Here is a 12,179-nt window from a genome sequence, read left to right on the forward strand (position 1 = left end):
TCCTGTCAGGCAACCTGCTAGAGCAGCACTAGGCTGTTCACTGCATAAAATGTCAATGTCAGTACCGTGTTAGTAAAACTTACCCTTGGCTGGGGCTTCAACCACTATCTTCTTTTTCTTCCGTGGTGGAGCAGCTAAATCTCCAGGTTCTCCTTTAAGAAGTGTTATCAAGGTTAATTTTTCTCCTGTCCTCAATTTCGGTATTTGGGCATGTTTTGGATCACAAATAAAATTAGACACCTTAACTGATCAAATATGAGAAGGAGAAGACAAATGATCTTAGACTTCTCTTTTCTTTGGCTTCTCTTGTCAGACTTGAGAATCATTTCTATCCTGGCTTATGTATCTACAGGCTGGTATTTAACATGGGAACATGTTAATAAAGAATCTATTTTCCAGGCATAGATTCATGGAGTCATAGGTTAGAAACATCAATAAAAACATACCTGGTCCACATGTAATACAGAATTTAGGAAGCAGCCAGTTTACACATTTGAAAATATTTGACTTTTACAAACAAAAGTACTACATTTTCAAATGACACATTCTTGAACTACAGAATACTTACTGTCGATCTGCTGTCCAATCTTCTCTAGTTGTTTACACAGTCGATCAAATATAGCTTTTTTTACACCGGATGTGGCTACCATTTTGTTTTTATCCACTTTCAGCTTTAGAATCCTACAAAACAATTTCATAAGTTGCTTTTCTCAAAACCTGTACAGTTTTCTTCTCTGGGCAACCAGATAATCAACTTATTTTCTTTTTGACCATGCTTTAAGAGCCTCTAGGCCGGGCGCGGTGGCTCAAGCCTGTAATCCCAGCACTTTGGGAGGCCGAGACGGGTGGATCACGAGGTCAGGAGATCGAGACCATCCTGGCTAACACGGTGAAACCCCGTCTCTACTAAAAAAAGTACAAAAAACTAGCCGGGCGAGGTGGCGGGCGCCTGTAGTCCCAGCTACTCGGGAGGCTGAGGCAGGAGAATGGCGTAAACCCGGGAGGCGGAGCTTGCAGTGAGCTGAGATCTGGCCACTGCACTCCAGCCTGGGCGACAGTGCAAGACTCCGTCTCAAAAAAAAAAAAAAAAAAAAAAAGAGCCTCTAGTTTTTTCCTTCATTCCAAACATGTTATTATCTGTGCTAAGTTGTTTAGTTGTTTATTGGACTGAGAGTTAAAATACACATGGGATCTGTTTTATAACAAAAGGAGTACATAAAAGACATTTGCTGTAGTGTTTCATGACTTTTAGAACTCTTTAGTAAATCTCAGATTAATTTAATGAATGACAATCATAGGACTTTTGAATGTTCCACTCGTTTTAACTCACAGGATATTTATATTTATATTACAGGAATGTAACAACCCCACCTCACCCTGAAAATAAACTCTCCTAGTAACACTCCACAGCAACCACTAATTACAAACACAAAATAAGCTTTTTCTTCAGGATAATAGACCTGTCAAGACCTTTTCTTACTCAGTATAATATGGTTTCAAAAGTAGGGTTGACTAGTCTCACTGTTTTCTACAATAACAGCTACATTCCCTCTTTATATGCACATACTTTTGTTGAATTGAAGAGATGTTTTCTACAAATGCCAATTAATACTCCTAGGTATGTAGCTAATAGAGCCAAGCATACCAACATTAGTGAGTAGGTAGTGAGAAATCCATTCTTTAAGGGCCAACTACATTTTGTTTTCTAAGGAGTTTTCTGGCAAGATAAAAACAAGACAATTTTAGACAAAGATATCAACTATTACTAGTATTTCCAAGGTAACATTTCAGTATACACATAGATAACCCACAATTCTAAGATTCAGATGTGAGAATTTATCACTAAAATATGTTATAAATTCCTTGAAGAACAGTTGTAGCCAGTGCTTTTTTTTTTTTTTAAGAGACAGGGTGTTGCTGTGTTGCCTAGGCTGCAGTGTAGTAGCATGACCACAGTTCACTATAACCAAGAACTCCTAGGCTCCAGTGAGAATTCAGCCTCAGCCTCCTGAGTAGCTGAGAAGCCAGGACTAGAGGCATGCGTTGACACCCAGCTATTTTTTTTTTTTCTTAAGAGATTCGGGTCTCACTATGTTGTCTAGGCTAGTCTTGAACTCCTTGCCTCAAGCAGTCCTCCTGCCTCCACCTCCCAAAGTGTTGGGATTCCAGGCAGGAGCCACCATGCCTGGCCCAGCCAGTACTTTTAAAAATATACGAGCAGAAAATCACATATGAAGACTGTTTTAATGATATCTCTTTTATAAGAGATATCATCTCTTATAAAAGGCAGGCTGAAATCAGAATTCCCAGCATATGTATACAGCTGCTATTTGGCTGGTGGAATTCTGACCACACTAGTTCCAAGTTGTTAGCTACATTATGGGATAAACTAGGAATATGGTCACTTGGCCAATATTCCTAATATTATTTCTAGGGGAAAATATGCTCTGAATTGATATCAACTAAATTAGAAGTAATCCTTGGGGATGAAAAACCAACTTGTAAATTGGTAACTTTACTGAATGTTTAATAAAATACTTACTTGCATGCTGAAAGCAGTGCAGCAGAAGTGAAAAGTGGCCTGGATAAGTCAAGATCTACTTGCTGTGTCTGGGGAAGACTGGACTCATAGCTAAAGGAGAAGTTATTGCAGAATTATCTGTTAGAAAATATTATTTGAAAAGAGACTGAAAGTACAAACCAGAACTTACCAGCTTTTAAAACGGATGAGATATGTGTGCTGTCACTTAACATGAGTTATTTTTTTAAGACTGAAAATTAACCAGAATAGGACAACGGATAATTTGTATCTATCAGTATAAATTTTCTGGTGGCGCCCCACTCCCCACCCCCCACCATGAAGTCTTGCTTTGTCATCCAGGCTGGAGTGCAGTGATGCATTCTCGGCTTACTGCAACCTCCACCTCCTGGGTTCAAGCAATTCTCCTGTCACAGCCTCCCGAGTAGCTGGGATTACAGGTGCATGACACCATGCCCAGCTAATTTTTGCATTTTTAGTAGAAATGGGGTTTCATCACGTTGGCCAGGCTGGTCTTGAACTCCTGACCACATGATCCACCCTACTCGGCCTCCCAAAGTGCTGGGATTACAGGTGTGAGCCACCACACCCCGCCTATTGGTATACATTTTCAATTAAGGTTCTTTATGCCCCATACCTTTTTAGTATCTTTGAAGCCATATTCACTGCTTCTGTACAGCTAAACTGTACAGCTAGGTCTCTTATTCCAATATTTGAATTCAGGCCCAGTAAACACTCAAACGATTTAAGACAGCTCTGATACGTCTTCTTGTTCAAACCAGAAAGCTTAATTAAATAAGCCTGTGAAAGGAAACACACATACACAAATCATAAAAACTTTACATTCTATATATTAGTACCCTTAAACACTTGTTTAATAAGCAGTATAACTTTTCAAAGTTAATTTTGTGGCAAACCTTAATACCTAAAGGTTTAGCTTCATTTAGTAAAAAAATTGGTAATTATGTCAGGCTGAGGAAGTACTGCTTTCAAAGAGTTCAAACTATGCAAAAGCAGGCAGTCATGCATATGCACAGATGATTTAAAATTATAACACAATACTAACATAGTCAAACAGGCAGTAAAAAACCACAGGAAACACATATATGGTTACTTCTGTTTATACAAAGGTGCTAACTGTTATTTATTGGGAAAAGGAAGGAGAGAAGTAGTGGGAGTGGAGTAGGGACGGGATGGGGTGGGGGTGTGGGGGTGTGTGTGTGTGTGTGTGTGTGTGTGTGTGTGTGAAAGAGGAAAAGGAAAGTAGGAAAAGAAACAGGAGGCTCCACTGTGGGAAACCAGCTCTGTCTGGGAGATTTGAGTAAAGTTTCAATGTAACAATAAGACAGGGTCATGTAAGACAAATAGGAGTTTACCAGACGAGTACTGCAGGAAAAAACAAGGTATTGCATTTTCAAAGCCACAAATCATTGAAGTGAAGAGTCTGTTAAGTGAATACTGTAGCTTGAGGCCAGGATTCAAGAGAGGCTGGAGGGTTTGATGGTCATCAACAAAGCTTTGTTTTTAATATTACCATTTAATGAGTGTAACATGATGACACAGGTACCGTGTTAACGGTGTTAGGTACGTTTAATCCTCCTCACAATAATCCAGCGAAATTGGATTTTATCTTCACTTTATGGATGAGGACACTGGAGGCTAACAGAACTAGCTAGTGTGGAGATTTGATCTCAACACGCAACTAACTCCTCCTGACCCCAAAGCTTGTTCTCTCAAACACTGTGACATTGGAAGAAAAGCACAGGGGTTTGGACGTGCTTTAAAACGAGGGTAATGCTAGCAGCAATGTGGAAGATGGCCTCCAGCCGAGAAAGAGGTGGTCAGGGAAACAGTGATGAGTAAAGAAAACATGGCAAAATTTTTTTCCAAAGCAAAATGATTCTACAGTATTTCCAGAATAACATACAAGAATAGCCAGACCAATCTAAAACAAGGGATTTTACTGGGGTTTAGTTCAACCAAAAGTTAAAAGAGCTTCACTGTTACACTGGATTATTCAGACATTCGGTGGGACCTACTTACCCTGTCCAAGGGACACTTCATCCAGGAAGCTGCAAGGTCCAGGCACATGACTGCCCTGCTGGTCTCCGTGGTACGCGCAGAGAGGCCGACACACTTTAGCCGGGACAGGCGCAAGTACTCCTCTGCTTTCCTGGTTAAAAGGGCAGTGTGTTTGCTACAACTTATTCAGAAGTTTGCTCAACACGTTGGTAAACAATGAATACAGCCTGGTGAGCTTCACACTAAACCTAACTCCTGTGGCACGTTTATCTGGGGCTGGGAATGAAGGTCATACCTCTGGGGAGAGGAAGACAGAACCAGCACCGACTCCAAATATCACTGTGCTCAAATGCTTTCAGGCAAAAGGAAGTTAAATTTCGACAAAAAAATAACCCTTCTTTCCTCCCTCCATTACTGGAACAAGCATGAACTATCACAGAGACAGGCAGGTTAGACCAGGGCTCCTCCTTTCCTCCTATTTCCTTTAAATCAGTAGTTCTTAAACATGATTGTAGGCGAGAATCACCTTGGGGGCTTATGAAAACAAATTACTTGGTCCCAGGCCGAGTTACTGATCAGTAGGCTTGAGGTGGGACCGAAGAATTTGTATTTCTAACAAGAGACAAGATGATATGGCTGTTGCTGGCCCAGGAACCACATTTTGAGAACCACTGTTCTAAACGACTACCGAGTCTCGCAGGTGTGTCTTCAAATCTTTTAAGTGCTCTATTCCTTGCCTTCCCTCGCCTGACTGCTCCACGTTTTAGCTACAATGGCTTTATTTCGAACCCCGGATCCCGCTTCCCATCTCAAGGCTTTTGCAGGAGCTGTCGTCCCTGCCTGGGCAGCTCTTGCCATATCTTTCCTCGCCTAGCACCTGCCATCAATCCAGCCTCAGCGGGAACAGCGCCCGCTTTTCCGAGTTTTTGTTGTTGTTTTGTTAAAGGCAGCCGCTAGGCCGCGCTCCCCCCCACGCCCAGTGGTTCTGGCACACGGCCCGGTTAAGGTCCTCGCCCTTATAGACAACGGAGTCTGCGCCGCGTTGTCGGGTTCCCTGCTGTAAACCCGACTGCAGTAGGCGTTGGCGGAATGAGCGGCAAGTTCTCCCTGGCTCATTTTTCTACCACCGTGCTACCCGCGGACAGGGCTGGCTGTTCCCAGGGACGTTTGCCATCACCGTTTGCTATCGCCCTTCTTGCCATCTCATTCAAGCTTACGGCCGGGAAGTTTCTCTTGAAGTAGGTGTCCTAAACCCCGCGCGGGCCCAGCGCTCCCCGTCACTTCCGCGCCGCCCGACGCCTGGGAAGGGCGTCGGCCTCGCCTGAGGGCCCAGGGCCGCGAGGCGGGAGCCCAGCCCTGGTCTTGCGCGGCCGAACTCACCTCAGCATATCGGGCTCGGCAAGGCCCAGGCGCCGGGCTAGGCGCCCGATCAGCTCCGACCCCATAGCGCCGGGACTAAAGCGAACAACTCGGGCAAAAGCCGCGGGGCAATGAAACCCGCGCGCAAAGGCTGCACCAGCCAGTGAGAGCCAGGCCCCACCCCCGGCGCATGTGGATTGGTTGGGACAGGACGTTGAGACCGTCCCACAAGCCAATCAGGGTCTTCCTTTTGCGCATGCGCATCACCAGCCCACTCGCCAAGGCAGGTATGGTGAATGTGGACTTGTAGGCTTTCCCTCCTTCCATTCCTTTCTTCTTGACAAACTCATCACACACTGCCTTTCCCTCCTGTTGTCTCCTGTCTGCCGCCGGGGGATCCCCACTGCGCTGCACCGACCGCCCACTCTCACACGCTGTGGTGAGATTGGCTGGCGCCCAGGTCCGTCCATCTAGCGTTAAGTGGCCGGGGCCAATAAGCACGCGAGACTTCGGTTCCTAGAAGTAGACCAATCAATGAGCAGCCTGTAGGGCCCGGGGGTGGGGCTAGACAGGGCGGGGCTTGGAGGGGCCGCAGCGTCACATGACCGCGGGAGGCTCCGCGCGGGGTGGGTGCTTCTTGCTGCAGGCTCTGGGGAGTCGCCATGGTGAGTGTTGAGGGGGCAGTAGCACCCTAGCCGACCCTCCTTGTAGTCCCTGCTCTCTCCCACCGCCCCGGACCCTAGCGAGTGGAGAAGAGGCCCCAAAGACCGTTCGGGACTAAGACCAGCCCGATTTGGCCTGCGGGATAGGGGACAGGAGGAGAAAGGCCGCGGGCAGGCTGATCCGGGCCGGGGTGGGCGGCGGCTCCTGGCTGCGGCCGTTGCTGAGAGACGGGGCGGCCTCTCTGTGGGGGTGACTTGGCCTGTATGCTTTGGGGTCCATGAAGGCCTGCGGCCTCCTGTAAGTGGAATCGGCCGCCTGCCCGCCACGAGGGGACCCGTAGTCCAAGGTCTGAGCATCTGGCCCCCTGGGCGCGCGGAGGCCCTGAGATCGGAGTTGGCGCCGGGACCCGCCCAGATGTTGCGTTTCTACCTTTGTGCCTAGTTGTGCTCGGCCGTCCTCACGCCCTCCTGGAGGGGTCGCAGTGGTTCCTTGGCATTTCTTGGCCTCATACCCGCCTTCGGCTGCAGTGTTTGTCAGCGAGTTCTGGGGACCTGCTTACATGAATTTCCTGGAAGGAATCAGGCTGTCTTCTAATCCTGACGGTCGGGAAGGAGACTGATTGTTTCCTTTAGCATTTGTGCGTTGGGCGCACCTTGGCTCTTTTGTCTCTCCGTTGATGAAATCCAAGTATTTGACTTGCTGGAAGCAGTCCTTCTCCTTAGGGCCCCTCTATGACGGCAGCAAATCGTGGTGTGGCTGTTGGCCGGTAAACTTGAACTTCCTCAAAATGTGAATCTTTGTGTCTGGTTCCCACAAAGGCAAGTTGTCACTTGCATTTTATTAGCGTTTGACATAGCCTGCACTGTGCAAATAAATTTTTTGGGTATATACTGTATGTCCGCTTTAATTATCTTACTCACTCTGTGTAGACAGGCTTCTGTAAATCTGTAAGCCTGGAAACAGATTTCACTTTAACTGTCTTAGTGCGGGAAAGGATTAAGTGTTTTACAAATACTATTTTCATATAACATTGCCTTACAAGGTGATTTTTGTCTGTTTCTCAGAATATTTGCAATTGGGAATTGAAACAAGACCGGCGCAAAATTTAACTTTAGGATTTGTGTGTTTCCCAGCGTTTATGGATTGACATTTATATTGTTTTTTATGGAAAACACTTAATTGAGGATGTATTACGCACTCCGATTCTTTGTTGGGTGAACCAGTTGGGAGCAATCAGCCAGACACACAATCTTGTCCTCATGAATTTTACTGGGAAAGGGAACTTGAGTATTCGTTCTTTCACAGTCACTGTCTATAATTTAGGCAGGTCGTTTAGTCTTCTTGGTGTCGCACTTTTGCATCCGAAAGAAAGTGTTGGCCCCTTTGGCCCTTCCAAGCCCTAAACTTCTAGAATCCACTTCAATTCATCAAACATCTTGTGTGCCTTTAGTGTCACGGACTGTGGCACTGGGTTCCAATGTCGAACTTAAGAGGCTACTGTGGGAGATAAGCTTGTAGAACTTAACTGTAATACAATGTGTGGATTGCTTTACTAACATTGTCAACTCAGTGCTTTGGGGTCATGGAGGGATAGTTTTGCCTGGGGATTTTGGGAGCAACTACAGGAAGTAACGTGAACTGAGACTATAAAGAGGGTGGACAGAAATTCTCCAGGTGGAAAGAAAAGGTATTGCTAATAGATGAAGCCAGAATGTTCAGTGTGCTCCATCAAAGGATTCTTGGGGATATGTATTGGAAATGAAGTTAGAGCCATTTGGTGTTCAAATTACATTTTGAAGTTCTTATGCCCTCATCATCCTTATTTCTCTCTACTTCAGTTGTCAATGTATGCCCTGTCATTTTTAAAATAGTTCTTTCATTAACATGATATTCTGTATCTTTGTTTGAAGAGATGAGTGTTACATTTGGTTTACCTTGTACTGTCAGATTACATCTACAGCATATGAGCAGGGAGATTGAACCACAATAGGTTTCTGACGTAAGTGGAGATAATTATTTGTATCTAAACTGAATAATAATTGTAGCACTTATTAAGTGCTTATTACTAAGTAGTAGGCACCTTTTGAGCTTTGGTTTCATTTGTTCTTCATAACAGTGGTGGGGGTGCTCTCATCTCTGTTTCATAGAAGGGGAAACAAAAGCACATTGTTTGAATGGAGAGTAGTTTTCCAAGTGATCAGTTCATGATGACCTTTGCTTTGCTCTGCACCTTATAACTGTAGTCTTGAGAGGGCTGTTTGTGGGTCTCAAGCTAAAATGGGCCTAATCACAAATGTTAATTTGATCCCCATTCTGTAGGGTTTCCATTTTCTTTTTTTTCTTTTTTTTTTTTTTTTTTCCAGGCTGGAGTGCAGTGGCACAATCTCGGCTCACTGCAAGCTCCGCTCTGCCTCCCGGGTTCACGCCATTCTCCTGCCTCAGCTTCCCAAGTAGCTGGGACTACAGGCGCATGCCACCACGCCCGGCTAATTTTTTGTAATTTTAGTAGAGACGGGGTTTCACCATGTTAGCCAGGATGGTCTCGAACTCCTGACCTAATGATCCACCCGCCTCGGCCTCCCAGAGTGCTGGGATTACAGACGTGAGCCACCGCGCCTGGCCTTGGGGTTTCCATTTTCTTCTGATCCGTGTAGCTGTGAAGTACAGTCATTTACAAATGGAAAACCACTTTAATGATTGAGGAAACATTGGTTAATTGACTTGTGTTTAATGATAGCGTGTTCATATTATAATTGTTAAGGCTCTATGTGACCCTTCCTAGGAAGGCATCAAGAATAGCCCTTAGAATAGCTGTTGCTAGCATAACTACACTGTTTTATGAGTAATATATAAAAATAGACTGCATTACTATAGCTTTATGTCTTCATTTGTAGCTTACTTTGTAATAAGTCATTCTGTAATCTTCAACATTTTGTATTTACATTTCTATTTTAAGCCCAGTTGAGACAAAATAGAAGAATTTTCCTAAAATTGCATTCCTTTGTTTGTACATCTCTAAATCTTTCTAGTCATTCTATACAAATGTTTTTGTAACTGTTTGTAACCTCTTTGTAGCCACAGTTTCATTTGCTGTGTAATAAAAATTATCGTACACAACAGCCAAAAGATGGAAACAACCTACATGTCAATGGATAAACAAAATGTAGTATGTGTATATATATATAGATATATAATGAAATATTTCGTTTTTAAAAGGAGGGAAATTCTGACACATACTGCAACATGGATGAACATTGAAGATATTATAGTCAGTGAAATAAGTGAGACATAAAAGGAAAAATATTGTGTGATTTCACTTATATGAAGTATGTAGAGTAGTCAAACTCAGAAAAAAGAAGGTAGGATTGCCTGGGGGATCGGAATGGGAGTTTAATGGCCACAGTTCCATTTGCATTTGTAAAGATAAAAAGTTTTAGAGATAGATGGTGGTAACTGCATTAATGTGGATGTACTTAACTTAATGCCACCGAACTGCACATTTAAATGTGGTTAAAATGGTAAATTTTACGTACATTTTACCACTATAGTAAGTCATTTTTAATTAAAATATCCAGATGTATCATAAAGAAAAATAAAAAAAATTCAGATGTATCACTGTTTATCTCTAAATGGGTCAGTTGAACTTAATGAAATCCATTGATTCAAATTATTATTAAATCTATTGCATCCAGAGGTAAGGAGCCAAAATATTCCAAATGATGGCCTGGTTTCACTAAAGTTCAGAGAAGACTAGCCCATGATGAGTAGTAAATTTCATTAAGTCAGAATCTTTAAATGCTGGTAGTCATCCTTGCCTCTGAAACTAGCATTTTATGGTAATAGTTCTGCTGGGATAAATTCATGTTCCCTTTAAGTGAAGTTTAAAAGATACCTAACTTTTTCTTTGAAATTTGTTTGTGCTTCTGAGGAAGAGTGCTTGCAGCAGAGCTCAGTTTACTAGAGTTAGTCATGGGAAAAAAAGGGGAGATGCATGGCATTGCTCATTATTCAGTTAATATTTTTCTCTTTCCAAAATTAGAACAAGAGAAAATTGAAAACCCACGTCTGAACTATGCTAGTTCAGAACTAGCATAGTTCAGACGTGGGTTTTATGTGACTCACGTTTCTTTGTTGATCTCAAAATGAAATGTTGTTTTACTTTTCTTAGTTAATGAAACAGACTAGATTTTACTTGCAGGTTGATGTTTAAGTCCTTGCCTTCCACCTCTTCAACTCATTGTGTGAGAGGCATTTTGTCTTTAGTCATTGTTTTAAAAAATAAAAGTGAAATGACATAACGTAAAATTAACGATTTTAAAGTGAACAATTTAGTGTGCTCACAATACTGTACAATCACCACCTTTGGTTTTAAAACATTTTCCCCACCCCCAAAAGAAACCCAGTACCCATTAAGCGATTATTCCTCTCAGCCTCCCTCCTGGTAATCAGCAGTCTACTTTCTGTTCCTGTACAGAATATTTCATTTAAGAGGAATCTTAGAACATATGGCTTTTTGTGTCTAGCTTCTTTCATTTAGCATGATGTTTTCTAGGTTTGTTCATGTAGCAATACTTCATTCCTTTTTATGGTTGAATAATATTCTGTAATTGTATATATGTACCACAATTTGTTTATTCATCCATTAATTATTCAGTCATTTTTTTGTTAAATATCTAAACATTCTAAAACCAGTGTATTCATTTTTGCAGTGAACATTTATGGAGCACCCATTATGTGTCAAGCAGTGTGTTGGGTCCCAAGGATGTAAAAATGACCATCATTTATAATGATAATGTGATGCATGCTGTGGTGGAGATGTAAACAGTGTTTATATGACTTGAAGAAGTGGTTAATTCTTCTTGGCAGGGGGATTGAATTCATTTTGCAAGCAGACTTTTGCTGATGGGAAAGAGAAGAGTGTCTAGACATATTTTGTCCACTGTAGCTGTAGATCAGTACATTTGAAATGATGTAAGCTATTTGAGGGCAGTGCTCTTTATTGTTTTCTACTGTAAGTCACTAACAATTTCGGCTATTTTATTTCTAGGCTGGTTAGTCTTGTTATATATTGCCAAGGAGGGGCTGGTCAGTGTTCTTGTAAACTAGTTCCTTAGTCTGTCTAAGAATAGACTGAAATGCAGATGATAAGTAGTCTAGGGGAAAAGAGAGGCTTTAGAGACTGGTTTCGGCTATACCTATCACAAGATTTCGATTGGTCAGATGGCTTTGTCTGGGCTGGATTCAGAGTGTGTTAGCAGAACACAGCCATGAACTACCACTGCAAGTTTCTTTGATGTCAGCCTACTACAAGAATGTTGAGTCAGTTTCTGAGAGAGAGGCAATTCTCTGTACACATACTGTTCTCCTTTGTCAGTCTTATTCTGTTAACTTCAGTGATGGGGCATGGCTCTGTGTGCAGCAGCTGTTAATAATTGGTAAATGGGCCAGGCGCGGTGGCTCATGCCTATGATCCCAGAACTTTGGGAGGTCGAGGCAGGCGGATCACGAGGTCAGGAGATCGAGACCATCCTGGCTAACACGGTGAAACCCCATCTCTACTAAAAATACAAAAAAAATTAGCCGGGCATGGTGGTGG

General features: G+C 43.0%; 2 protein-coding genes across 5 annotated transcripts in view; one reads left to right on the forward strand and one right to left on the reverse strand.

Moving 5' to 3' along the window:
* Nucleotides 1-6,619, reverse strand: part of ORC6 (origin recognition complex, subunit 6) — an 8,873-nt gene extending 2,254 nt beyond the window's left edge. The window contains exons 1-6 of one of the 3 annotated variants that reach the window (XM_012002464.1): nucleotides 5,883-6,029; nucleotides 4,583-4,712; nucleotides 3,177-3,340; nucleotides 2,543-2,632; nucleotides 569-681; nucleotides 84-152 (exon numbers count right to left, since the gene is read on the reverse strand). In XM_012002464.1, the coding sequence (XP_011857854.1) occupies nucleotides 84-152; nucleotides 569-681; nucleotides 2,543-2,632; nucleotides 3,177-3,340; nucleotides 4,583-4,630 (484 nt within the window). In that variant the 5' untranslated portion in view covers nucleotides 4,631-4,712; nucleotides 5,883-6,029. Of the gene's footprint in view, nucleotides 1-79; nucleotides 153-568; nucleotides 682-2,542; nucleotides 2,633-3,176; nucleotides 3,341-4,582; nucleotides 4,713-5,882 lie in introns of all 3 variants that reach the window. The other 2 variants (XM_012002462.1, XM_012002463.1) reach the window with 2 other exon arrangements.
* LOC105555492 (vacuolar protein sorting-associated protein 35-like) overlaps nucleotides 6,190-12,179 on the forward strand; it is a 9,187-nt gene continuing 3,197 nt past the window's right edge. Inside the window, exon 1 of one of the 2 annotated variants that reach the window (XM_012002461.1) lies at nucleotides 6,190-6,380. Coding sequence is in view for 1 of the 2 variants with exons in the window: in XM_012002460.1 (XP_011857850.1) it covers nucleotides 6,583-6,585 (3 nt within the window). In the remaining variant the exon portion in view is untranslated. Of the gene's footprint in view, nucleotides 6,381-6,484; nucleotides 6,586-12,179 lie in introns of those variants that run through there. The other variant, XM_012002460.1, reaches the window with a different exon arrangement.

This window comes from Mandrillus leucophaeus, unplaced genomic scaffold, assembly GCF_000951045.1.
Source record: "Mandrillus leucophaeus isolate KB7577 unplaced genomic scaffold, Mleu.le_1.0 Scaffold689, whole genome shotgun sequence".
NCBI lineage: Eukaryota > Metazoa > Chordata > Mammalia > Primates > Cercopithecidae > Mandrillus > Mandrillus leucophaeus.